This window comes from Aegilops tauschii, chromosome 2 (assembly GCF_002575655.3).
Source record: "Aegilops tauschii subsp. strangulata cultivar AL8/78 chromosome 2, Aet v6.0, whole genome shotgun sequence".
NCBI classification, from domain to species: domain Eukaryota; kingdom Viridiplantae; phylum Streptophyta; class Magnoliopsida; order Poales; family Poaceae; genus Aegilops; species Aegilops tauschii.
In genome coordinates this window covers 623,371,032-623,384,176 of record NC_053036.3, presented here as the reverse complement: position 1 = coordinate 623,384,176, position 13,145 = coordinate 623,371,032, and the positions used below count along the sequence as shown (strand labels likewise).

Here is a 13,145-nt window from a genome sequence, read left to right as displayed (position 1 = left end):
CTCCGGGAGCATCTAAACTTAGGTGCTCCCGTAGCACCTGATATTTTCCCAGTCTAATGTAGTTGCTCATGAACTAGCTAAATGGGGTCGTGCGAATCTCCAATCTCTATCGGTGGACAAACCACCTGATTTCATCGTTAAACTTTTAGCAGATGATGTATCCGTTATTTGAGTTTGAATAAAGCTAGCCTGAAGGCCTTCCCGTAAAAAAAACTCCTCCTGAGTCATTGGTGAAGCATGGTAATTAGGAACATTGACTCTCTCTCATAAGCAACGTTAAAAATGACAAACACGGTATACGTCAAAAACTACACACAGGGGCATCAACCCTTTCTGATATATATCAAAGCAAACAAACCAGTTTCTCACATACAATTCTCAAATTCTCGTTACCAGTCTAAGGTAGCACTTGCATACACACATACACGTTAATTGATGGATAAGAATACACTGCCACTAAAAAACCAACCATTGCATGATTAAATAACACGACAGATCACCAAACCGCCTGATTAGGTTGCCAGTATGAATGAACCATTCCACGACTGACTTATAAAGGTCGTAGGCTATCGAGAAGTAACGATTCGACAGCTGAATGGAGAAGGATATGCTGTCTTTAGCCATCAAGGCTGGCCTAGCCGACGGTTGCCTGGACGAGAGAAAACAACCTGCGTGCAGTATATATATGTCAGCTCCTCAGGCAGCATCACTATCAGTACCTGGAGTACTAGCTCCTTTCACAAAAAGGTGAAGGTTCAGAGATAATTTGGTCAAAGTTTCAAAACTCTGACCAGTACAATTTTATTAAACATTTTGATTTGATTTGTGAAAATGACATTTTTTTAGGTCTTTCTCAACAAAACATCTTTTTATCATTCAATGTTTTACCATGTTTTATGATTTACTGCAGTGAAAACTAATGCCCGCTGATTTACAAAATGTCATCCTTTTAAGACCGGATGGAGCATATGACTTGCATTTGTCTGGAAATAGCATAGGTAAATACTTATGTACACAGAGCATACCTGGTAATCTCCAAGTGCTCGTGACTTGAAACCAGCCGCAGAGAATATGAGGTAGTACTCCCATATACGGAGGAACCTTTCATCAAAGCCCAGGGCCAAAACTTCACTGCAAGAAGAAGAAAGGGATAAGAAATTAAAACTAACCAAGCAACCAACTGTAACAATGTACGTATATGTGTACATAATCACAACAAATTTACCTGCTCAATGAGCATATGATATATAGTTATATATGCTAGTCTTGTTTTTACCAATTTTTTCATAATTAACTGTACAACAGTACTATTCTTGAATAGTGAATGACAAGTGATACTTACTCTTTGTTGGCCATGAAGTTGTCCCTCCAGTGCATCAGAGTTGTGTAGTAATTGGGTCCAATATTCTCGACATGCTCTATGCTACACCCAGTGCATAACAAGATCAGGGAGGTTTAATCGATGGAGATCCATCCATGGCCATGAAGTAACCAATCAATATTGATCGATTAATGTAAAACGTACCAAAACCTTGATGACGTGGTCATGGCAGACATTATACGGGCCAAAGAAGGAAGGCAACCGCCAGGGAATATGTATTCTTTTATGAAGTCTGGCCTTTTTCTGTATTGCTCGTACCGTTCCTCTGGAACTGAGATGAACTGAACGCACATATATAATGGTTAGTTCATGATAAACTAAGGTCTTGCTTGGATAACAAGGACTATCTTTCATTGGATTTTTCTGCCAATCAGAAGAATAAGGCCTAATCCTCGTTCTTGTGCACCGAAAATAAGGCATATACTACTTAGTTGGTGTTCGTAGGGATGGTGGAGTCCAGCTATGAAGTCGTTTGGAAATATATTTAGCTGTTGATGCACTAACCTGGAGAACCAATATCCCATCTTCAGCCAAGTAAGACTCACAGCAAGCAAAAAATTCGTCCATGTATTCATGGCCAACATGTTCAATCATACCGCTGATTTACATAAGAGGAATACATTAAGTACAAACACAAGCACGGGTATTGTCGAAGTCACGGCGCACATCTGTAATATAGTAACACTTACCAGCTTATGATTGTGTCATACTTAAAAGGTGGTATTTTACGGTAGTCGCACAGCAGAAAATTTATGCGGTCCTGAAAATTAATAACAACAGATAGTAGAATTGTTAGCTAAAATTTCACCCTGCCGAAGCATAGAAGCTGGGGGAAAACAATACTAATTCGCCGTGCACGTCTATATTTGTTTTGTAGTTAGGAAATTATAATATATGCCAATCCAAACTAATCGACTCCGAGATATGCCGCTGTAAAGTTCCACTGGTTGCCGTTGGCGAAGTGGTAGTTGTTTCACTCGCCGGGGTGGGTATCATCACTGACGGAGGACGAGCAGACAATGGAGGAGGCGGTGGAGTATTCCTTGTTGTCCCTGGTCTGGTAGTGTCGTGTGGAGGATCGGTGTTGTCAGCAATGGTGGGCATGCGGGATAATACCGTTTCATTTCAAGTGGGCTGTGATGGACCGAGTCGGTCAGCTTCACAGGGTTATATACCCACACTTCCTCAATGAACACATATGGTGGAATAATTACTGATAAACTATTAAACTGGACAGGTACTGTGTAAAGGAGGAGTAACATAGAACTAACCTCTAAGCCAGCTTCTCTGACTTTTCTCTCAGCGTATTTATGCTGCTCCGCCGACAAAGTGACTCCAGTGTATTTGCAGCCAGTTTGCTTAACTGTTTCGATTGCTAAACTTCCCCAACCGCTACCGATATCAAGAACATGATGCTCCCTCTTGACTTTAGCCTTTGATTAAATGTATATTTTGCAAGAATGAAGTACCATCAGATCATGTTCACAACATTGTCCAACTAGTAATCAATCTAATAATGCAATCGTCTCTGGAGAAATGTAAGTATTACCTTGTTGATTAGAAGGCTAAGTTTACGTTGCTGGGCTGCTTCTAAGCTTTCATTATCCTAGCAATTTAATCTTAGTCCATGAATTAATAAAACTACTCTGCAAAATTTACAAGCCGCGGAACAAAATGACAGGATTTACAAACCTTGAAAACTGCACAAGAGTAAGTCATCGTTTTATCCAGAAAAAGCGAGAAAAAGTCATTACTCTGCGCACATATATAAGAAGAAAGAAGGAACTATTAGTAATATTTGGTATTCGACATATGGCAAGTAATGAATGATAACAAATCTTTTTTATAAGGATTGGAACACAAAAAAAATCAATCTCAATAAGATCTGCCATAATTCTGGTATTACAAATTGACCTAACCAGCTAGTTATCTTAATCCTGATGGAATGTATAATAACAAAAGAAGAGACATGAGTACTGACAAGATCATAGTGCTGAGAGATGTTTCGACGAGTTTGTGTCGCAGTGTTCTTCCTCGAGGTCTGGCGCAAAAAGTGTTTAGCATATGCCAATTGAGCTATTACATGGAAGGGTGACAACCAAAACCTGCAAACCAAAAAACATTATGTACATGATTAATCACAAACGCGTACTCATAGCTACTACTTCATTTTTATCAAACAATTCATAGGAATCTAGTAGACAATTGAAGGTTTCAGAACCCTTTTCTGGCAATGCGGCGGTTCCTACGCTCGTCTCTGTTAGCAATGAGAATCTGCAAAGTAATCGATCATGATTTGATCTGTAATGAACAGGAAATAGCTCTACCCATAAGCTCATGGACTATGATATAGTTTTACCAGGATAAGATTCAGAAGGCCTTCTCTCTTGTCAAGAACAGAGTAACAACCATCAATATAGGCTTCTGCCAAACCCATGCCTCCCTCTATTGCAACCTGAAAGCCATGAGAGAGCCAGGATAAGCACATGTAGTTCAAATGAGAAAGTTGTACAAAGCAATTGCAGTGGAGTATATAGGAAATCAGGAATCATGCATGGACACATCACCACTCATTATTTTTTAAATACATGTGTTAGTCAGAACAAGAAAAGAGAAGATAACCTTCCAATAGAACAAGGGGTCGTGAACTTGGATGACAGATTTTACACAGCATTTGTCGCAAGCTTTACCAAAGCTGAACACACTACCTCCTTCTTCGACCAATCTGTACAAAAACAATTAAGGTGAACAGAAAACACAACTAGACGTCACATAGTATCTCGACTTCATACGAGGACTCACATCAAGTTACCAATTGATATGTATTGGTTGAAAAATCTTGTAACTAGAAGGCGCGCCCCAGCCTCAGTCCATGATGGAGACATCTTCTTTGGGTTCAGCAGAACATCACATTTCTTTCCAAGCAAACCTTGAGCTGCTGCTTTCCCGGACTGCATCGATTCAATATGTCCAACACAAAAAGACCTCACGTAACTATTTCATGAAATAGTTGCCCTGACTTATGTGATGGAAACTAATAGCATATATGTCAGGGTGGTGTAAACACCCCCCCCCCCCCCCCCCCCCCACATAGATGAAATAAAGGAAAAGCTTGGAACTAAGCAAGGAGATGGTTAGTTCTTTGTTGGGAAGGATAATAGTATTAGTTATGTTCAGCTTTGCTGGACCCTCACCAATTTAGCATGTAACAGTATGGTTCATTATGCGAGGCAGGTCTAAAAGGAAAAATGGACAGGTTGTGCATGCAAATACCTTCAATCCGTCTTCGTGGAAGCCATGACCTACGATGCAATGCAGAAGAGACATTTGAGACCTAGTGTTCTTTATATCATTTCACACCTAACTTTAATGTAGTATGTACTCCCTCCATTCTAAAATACATGACTCAACTTTGTACTAACTTTGTACTAAAGTTAGTATAAAGTTGGGTCATCTATTTTGGAACGGAGGGAGTAAAAGTACATATCTACAAACTGAAATTCATGAAACAAGTTACCGTTATATACACCACAGAACCATATTCCCCTCTTTCCCTGGATCTGATCAAGCTGAAGATAAGCCTTCGCCGCGGCCACAGACGGAACAGGAAGGCTTGCATTCCATTTAAGCAGTACATGATCCGGAACACAAGGGGGATTGAGTGTCACCAGGAAAGGCCTGACAGATTCAACTTTCTAGAAGAGAAAAAAAGAACAAATATACCACAGTTAATAATTAAGTAATCCATTCATGCTGCTGGAGGGGTTAGGCTGAAGCTTCCGTTTTGCTGTTATCTGTGAGCCTGCTCTACATGGTGTTCTAAGTTCTAACATGATGAAAATCTTTTTTTTTTCATTTGGTATCTTACTTTTTCCTGAGGCATGCCTAGTCCTGAGGAGATGTAACAGGTAAACAATGGTTTCAGTGTCGTAATAAAGCCAGGGAAGGGCCGTTCCGTCAAAAGAATACATCATCAGTAAGATTAATTCATTAATACCAAACTACACATACGAAAAGCAGAGAATTTACCTGAATTTGGTTTAGCCAGTAAGTAACAGAAAAACCCCTGCTAGTTGTCCCCAGAAAATTCCAAGCACTCCATGCCGACGTATTTCGGGGCATCAGATTTTGATCACAGTGGAGGTATATATCCCTGCAACATAAACGTGTCAGACAACCAGTAGGTCAGATCAAACTTTATTTATGTGTTCTTTAGCAACACTAGGCAGGCTTTACCTGTGGACATACTGACAAGCACCTAGAATTCTCCGTTCGTGATGTGTAGCTTCAATTCCTAGTACTTTGAGAGCATTGGGTGCATGGACCCCAAGGATGACACTGTCATATGTTTCCTCTGAACCATCCTTCTCCAAGACTCTGTAGCCAGCTGCTGCCAGTGCCAACATACAGGGTTGTTTCAGTTAGTGATATATGATGACACATTCTTTGTTCAGGCAATCAACAAACAATAACACATGTACATACCTCCATCAATACTTGAAATAGATTTGACCTGGCAGCTAGTTTTAATTCGACAGCCAATGCTCTCCAATTCTCCTTTTACCTGCAATAGCTCCATTGTTCAGTCCCTGCAGTTGGCTGCAGCTAAAGCCTATGAAGTGTGTAATAACAGTGGATCACAATACATACCTTGTTTACATAGGACTGCGAACGAGGCTTGACAGTTGGCAACTGGGAGTGACGAAACAGCTGAGTGCAGCGATTTAATCAGCTTTCAAACGCACAACGACAAATGTAATGAGAAAGGAACATGCATACGAAGTAGCTAGGCACCTGAACAAGGCCATGGTTACGGCAAAATGACAGCACCAAGAAAGCAGACAAGCTCAAAACATCTTGTGATGAACATGACCACATGCCTGTGCAGACTGGAATCTGCACCATATTTTCGTTTCACCCACTCAAAACAGCATAACCACGCATTACTAATCACAATACAATGTCTTCATAATCACAAAAAAAATTTGGTGGAAATACTCACAAAATTTTCTACAAGCTAATAACTAGCCTTACTGACTTACCACCCCTGCAGACATGTTGAAAAATTGAAAACTGGCCATTGAGGACTGGGCCCAGCTTTAAATTATAATTTGAATATTTCATAATTTTCCATACTTATTTGAAATTTCTAGTTTCTTTCACAGTTTTACATGACGAAAAATCAAAATTCAGTACAGAATTCTGATTTGAGATTTTGTGAAAATGAAGAGTTGCTAGTACACTGAAATGGGAATAAGCAAGTAGATTAGATAGAAGCAGTACAAGATAAGCCTCTTGAAACGATAGGGAATATCCATGCGACTGAATGAACTGCCCCAGTGTCTCTTTACGGTCCAGATCAGGGTTATGTTCATGGTCCTCCAGGTACCTTCATTTCAAAGATCAGACCAGAGAATTAATTGACATCATACAGAATCAACACAAGGCATCCAACTACGAATGGAAGTATTATATATGCACATGAGAACTTTGGGCCTCGACTGCTTACGTCAGAGCATCATTCTTGAACTTGAGTATCTCACAGACCATGCGCCAAAAACTGGGTTTCAGTATGTTGGTTTTTTGCGCCAAGAGGCTCGATATACCGTTGCCATTTCCCCACTCACATCCTCCGCCGCCTCCTTTAGATTGTGTGCTCACTGAGAAAGACATGTCCGACCTCTCCATCTCAACACCGAGCCCTTCTAACCACTCCATCATGTGGGAATATGTTACCTACGTTGATGCATAGAGCACAACAAAAATCTTGGTGAGGAACAAATATATTATCTTACAGTATAGGTTTACAAAGATCTTCCATGTTGAGTGCAGGGGTAGGAAGTCATATACTGATGACCAGAGTAAAAGATAAATAGCAGATATAAACCATGCACATTAATCAGATATAAACCAACATGTACAACCCAACTGCATTTCCAAACACAAGCATCATAGTACTATATAAAGAAAAGATAACAGTATGTGTCTTCGGCAGTCAATGTGGCTCCTTTCGAAGGACATGTATCATAATTCTCAGATTAGCGCTAAATTATCAGAAGCAAACAAGAACCCTGATTGCTGATATCAAGCCAGATGCTGCAACGAAAGTTTCCCACCATCGTTTAATACTCTGTGTGGCAAAATTTCTACCTCTGAACTCTGAGTAAAACACGTAGATGCACACACACGTGCGCGCGCGCGCGAGCACACATAACACACAATTTTTTTTGTGTAATACTTTTTGAAATTTTCATAATGTGTTCTTCCCTCTGAACAACAGAGCAAAATTCACAAGCCTTATAAGAATTCTCGTTGTCACAGCAACCGAACTTTTTTGTGTACGTTTTGAAAAATCAAGCCAGGTGAGCGATAACGAAACAGTTATGCTAGAAGAAACTAGTGCCATAGAATCATCGCGCTCGCTAGGGAAGTGATTTTGTATAGATGGACATAAGTTCAGAACCTAAAACATGGCTGGCGAAACAGTTTTCCCGAGCTAGTAACAGAATCATTTCAGATCATGCATAACTCTGAATGGTGAAGTCAGTAGCGTAACCAGGAATCTGCCGAGTCTTTCATATCTAGATCTGAGCACTGGATGAGTTTTGTGCTTAGAGGCACTCCACCGAGCACCTTCCGTGCGATGAGCAGGTAAGCACGAGCAGAACTAGCGTGGGGAAGAAGGGGGGGGGGGGGATGAGAGCTATGGTGGTGCAGATCATGCCTGGATTTTCTAACCTTGGGTGGCTACCCGATAGCGACGACGAGCTCCCGGCCGAGGCTCTCCCTGCTGTTCTCGGAGCCGGGCGGGGCCTGCTTCAAACGACGGGCGGCAGGCGCTGCAGCAGGCGAAGGCAGAGGGCTGCAAGGCTCAACGGAGGGTGCCGGGGAGCACCTCGTCCGAGCGGCATTCGGGAGGCCGCCGGGCCACCGGCTGAGGTGGGCGAAGGCACAGAGGCAGCGCTGGGAAAGCCTCGGCGGTGGCGCCTAAGCTGCGACGGAGGAAGCCGAAGGCGTCATGGGACTCCATGTCGAGGTGGCGAAAATGGTTCTCGGGAGGCGCCGGCCGCCGCGCCGCTGAGGCCCGCGGCGGCCAGCGAGGTTGGCCGCCGCGGCGGAGGACGACTGACGGCCGGACCGGGTGGGAAACAAACGCAACGAGAATTTTCTAACGGCTCCGTCAATGGGGGAGCGTTATCCACCCTTCTTTCGTGCTTTAAGATTCGTGCCTACTGCTAGCATTTTCCAGTTCGATGCATGTATTGGTTAGTTTCAGAAATACATGCAAAATAATGAAACCAAGGCATCTTTGCAATCAATTAAAAAAGAGTCGTTCTCGAAAGGTGAAGCATTGATAGGAATACCAGGGGTTCGAATCCCTCCCCATCCGCGAGGTCATAAGAACGAATCTCCTGGACTCGACTGATATGATGGAGGAAATGGGTAGAAGGTTGAGATTATTGTGTGTTGATTCAGTTAGGACTTTATCTCTCTTTTCTTATCTTTCGCCCTGGGTGGATGATCTGTGGGAGCTAAGTCAAAGATCTCAGCGTTGACGTGAGTGGTTGACAAACAACGAGTGCAATTTGATTTAGGGAATCCTAACCCTGTGAAGCTTAACAGACAAAGAAAACGATAGAAACTTTCGGGTATAGGGTGACGACCTTAATGAATCAAGTATTTAGGTGACACATTTGTTTTTTTGACAAAAATACAAGTTCCATAGTTTTTTAAATATATGCCTAGAATATGTTTTAAAAAATCATATTTGTTGAAACTACGGGAGGAATATTATAGAATTGATTGATATAATTAGAATATTTTTTAAAATTTAAATGGTTGAAAAAATTGGTATGGAATATTTTGGAAATTGATCAAAATATGTTATAATTGATTGATGCACTTCATATAATAATGTGTAGAGTGGTTATTTCCAAAAATAGACAAGAAATACCGAAACAAAGACATTATTTCAGAGAATTTAAAAAAATCAGACAAATAAGTTTCATAGTTTCTAATAGCTGAATAAAATATCTTATTAAAATTGAAATTTTTGTGAAACTTAGTGCAGTTTTTTTAAATTGATTGATATAATTGATATTTGTTTGAAACCATCGAAATTTGTTAAATTTTATTTGCAACATTTTTAAAAATTGTTCCATATAAATTAAATATGCCTTAAATAAATCAAATGCATATGAAAAACTATGAATTAAACTGAAATTTGTCTTGAAAATAATAAAAATTGTGCAGAATGTCCACAGAATGTTTTCAAACAAATTTACTTGAATTATTGAATATTGCACGAATTATTTTTATTTATTTTTTGAATTCTACAATATGCAGGAATAATTTAAATCTGTATCTCTTAAATGTTGCTGAAATTCCTTATGAAATTGGCTTTTAAAAACATCACTATAATTCTTGGAAAATGCACTAAAAACCGAAATAATATTGAACACTTTTTGAAACTTGGGGGGTGGGTTAAAAATGATTTTATTTTTCCTAAAATATTTGTATTGTTTTGGATTTTGTGAAAGGAAATTTAATTAAATTATGTACTATTTCTGGTATATAAATATAGAAAAAAATACTTATACCTAATATATACTTCCGGAGTACCCGTCGGTTTATATGCACCGCCAAATGGCGAATCCGTTAGAAATGACTTCCGCGTGGTCTGTCGGATGAGACGGGCTTGGTTATGTGCTATAAGCCAGTTGTAGAACATACGCATGCATGGGTATTTTGTAAGTTAAAAACCAGCCTGTACAACTACTATTACATTTCCAACATGAGCATTATAGCACTACTAAAAAATTGTCAAATCTTACTCAACAGAAAAATGGTACTTCTGTATGGCAAAACAAGGTAAAGGATCAAGCAGTTCGACTTTGCTTTGTCCCTCAGGATCCACCAAAAGTTGGGTTAGTATATCAAAATTTAGAAACATAACAATACTCCCCGCAAAAGAAAAACATAACAGTCAATGTGGAGCTAAGAAACGACACATGACCGCAAACATAAAAGGAAATGGATCATAATCTTATATTAGTATTAAATTATCGGAAGCAAACAAGAACTCTTTTTTTAAAGAATGGAGTTTGAAACCCGGCCTCTGCCGATGATGCACACGGCTATTTTTTATTATATTATTCAACAAAGTGTTACAAGATAAAAACATCTATCCTTTCTAAGCCACCTTCGAGGGGGCATAAGTCGCTCCACCTACAAAAGCTTAAAGATGATGGTGGTCATGATTAGGGCCGCTTGCCTTGACCTCACCCCTACGCACGTCATCTAAAGCCAGAGCACCGGTCTGTGTGTACCGCATGCGCATGCTACAGAAGTTGCCGTCGCCGTCTTCCGTGAACCCTGATTAATGAGATCAAGGCACAATACATATTTGAAAGTTCACGTATGGTCTTCTATCAAGAGGGTTGTAAGGAAATGCTCCAACCCTTGCTAATGCTCTGTGTGGGAGCCATAGATAGCGGAAACTTGGTACCGACCTAAAAGTTTCTACCCATAAACTGCGAGTATAAAAAGTAGACACACACATACACTCACACCACCACATTTAGGCAACACCTACTAAAGTGAATAATGGCTTTCGAGCAGGGCCACATTACGCCCTTTTTTTAAAGTTTAAAAATATTTTTACGGCTTGAAAATTTCCGAAATTTTGTGTACTTGCATATATAGGAGTGTGGTATAGCCGTACAAAATTTCATCAATATACGTGCATGCAAATACCTGTAGAAAATGGGCTTGTTTTTTTTTGGTTGATTTTGAGCCAGAATTTTGTCTATTTTACGTACTGCATAATATACTGTACTCCCTTCGTTCCACATGAGCTCGGGTGACCAGTAAAATAAAAAAGAAAACAATTAAAAAATCAGAATTTTTGTGTGTGAAACTTTGACAAATGTTTTCATAACTTGTAAAATTTCATCACCATATGAAATTCGTCGAAAATGTGGTAAAAAAACAAAATTGATGCTTCAAAATGTTATTTTCAAACGCATTTTGGAGCATCGATTTTGCCTTTTTGCCAAATTTTACACGAGTGTCATTTGGTGATGAAATTTTCAAGCTACGAAAACATTAGTCAAAGTTTCACAAAAGAAAGTCAGAATTTACTGTTCACCCGAGCTCATGTGAGCTCGGGATTAGAACATCACTTTCACATTTTAGTGTGTTTTTACTCATTCTCATTCCGTATGCAGTCTATGTTGAAATATCCAAAACATCTTATAATTTTAAACGGAGGTAGTATTATTTGAACGAAAATTAACAGGTAGTTAGACCACATGCATGCGTATTCTTGTAAAAGAAAATCATTTTTTGAAACTTTTAAGCACCATTTTTTAGCTGTTTAAAAAAACGTGCTCCAATGCTTCATGCTCCAAAAGTCCGTTTTTTTTTCTACTAAAGATAGGACAAATTTTTAATCGTTGTGCTATGCGGTCGATGATTTTTGTTCGACGTGTGTCCGACGCACAACTTGCATCGCCCAACTTAGTTCGATCCAAGTATTGTACACATGTTGTACAAAAAGTGTCGGATGGTGAGTCATTTCGAAACTTTTAGTATATATTATACTTCAAAATTTTATTATATTCCTCCAAAAGCATAGTGTTTTCTACCCTTTAATAACAGAGCAATTTTCAAGAGCATTGTAGACCGTTCTCGTAGTGACAAAAAACATTTCTTCCACCAAGTGCCGTAATGCTTTCTTCTCCCCCAGATGGTCTATATTGACAACATTTGACTGAGTCTCGTGCTGCTAGCACATGACACGGCCTCAGCCATGGAGTCAGCCATGCATGCAATCTCAAGACCACCAAGGGGCGAGTAGAATGGGAAGCTGCAGAGCGAGAAGCATGAGACGTAGCTCATCCACGGACCTTGTTGAAGACCATGAAGCCGAGGTCGAGCTTGACGCAGCCGGCGCCGTCATCGACGGCCACCGTCCTGGCGTGCCCCCCGAGGGAGGCCTCCTCCTCGTACAGGGTCACGCGCACGCCGTCTCCGCCGCTGGCGGCAAGCTCGTGCGCCGCCGCCAGCCCACTCACGCCGCCACCAACCACCGCCACCTTCATTCTGCTCGGTGTTTATGTTCCTGCTCTCCCGCTCGCTCTGCTCTGCTCTCTCGCCCGACCCCCTCTATTTAAAGCTGGAGCGGCTGCTGGAGCGCGCGTCACAACTTGCAGAATATTTCTCGTAGTACTAGTACGTCTCAAAGAAGGAATGAATTCTCATACCGAAAACGGAAAATCGGCATCATGTCTTACGTCCGACGGCGCGTTACCATCGGCCGTCCGTCCTCAGATCGACCAACCAACTCTCTCTAAAGGCTATAGCCGTTGTGTTTATTAGACTTGTACCACTCAGTATTACTATTTTTTTCGTGGAAAATGGGATTGTTGGTCACATAAGCTCGAACGTCGTTATGGTCCACTCCAGAAAAAAAACGAACGTTGTGAACTTCACTGACTGAGTGACGCATCTTTTTCATCCGCCTTTGCGGTGCAACGGCTGCAGCCGGCGACTTAAAATACACTCTACAGGGGTTTCAAGGCTCTAGAAATAATTTGGAACGTAGACATAACATACAGCTACAATGGCATGATTTTGAAACACAATTCATGAGAAAAGAACAACGGATTCAGCATTAATTGCGTTCTTTTTACAAAACCTCATCAGAGAGCAAGGAGCTCCCTTAGCGTACAGAAAAGGAGAGTTTTTTTTTTTGCGGGGT

At 40.6% G+C, this 13,145-nt stretch overlaps 1 protein-coding gene across 2 annotated transcripts; it reads right to left on the bottom strand.

Annotated features, from left to right (window-relative positions):
* Window positions 1–297: 297 nt before the first annotated feature.
* LOC109735541 (uncharacterized) lies at window positions 298–12,572 on the bottom strand. 2 transcript variants are annotated; one of them, XM_020294758.2, is made up of 24 exons: window positions 12,292–12,572; window positions 6,891–7,117; window positions 6,665–6,770; window positions 6,176–6,277; window positions 6,032–6,091; window positions 5,867–5,945; window positions 5,618–5,771; window positions 5,411–5,534; window positions 4,899–5,076; window positions 4,655–4,683; window positions 4,184–4,332; window positions 4,004–4,106; window positions 3,741–3,836; window positions 3,603–3,655; window positions 3,363–3,486; window positions 3,074–3,136; window positions 2,931–2,987; window positions 2,653–2,814; window positions 2,071–2,141; window positions 1,886–1,979; window positions 1,526–1,662; window positions 1,343–1,423; window positions 1,026–1,131; window positions 298–668 (listed from the first exon to the last, which is right to left on the bottom strand). In XM_020294758.2, the coding sequence occupies exons 1-24, from the start codon at window positions 12,484–12,486 to the stop codon at window positions 624–626; spliced, it is 2,595 nt and encodes an 864-aa protein (XP_020150347.1). In that variant the 5' UTR covers window positions 12,487–12,572; the 3' UTR covers window positions 298–623. The 2 variants fall into 2 exon arrangements, with proteins under 2 accessions (XP_020150347.1, XP_020150348.1); XM_020294759.2 differs by having other exon boundaries at window positions 5,618–5,768.
* Between the last annotated feature and the right edge of the window lie 573 nt (window positions 12,573–13,145).

Coding starts and splice junctions, on each gene's coding strand:
- LOC109735541 (XM_020294758.2), bottom strand. CDS start 12,486: ATGAAGGTGGCGGTGGTTGGTGGCGGCGTGAGTGGGCTGGCGGCGGCG. Junction 3,137..3,362: donor TCTCTCAGCACTATGATCTT/GTCAGTACTCAT, acceptor ATATGTGCGCAG/AGTAATGACTTTTTCTCGCT. Junction 669..1,025: donor GAGCACTTGGAGATTACCAG/GTATGCTCTGTG, acceptor TACTGCACGCAG/GTTGTTTTCTCTCGTCCAGG.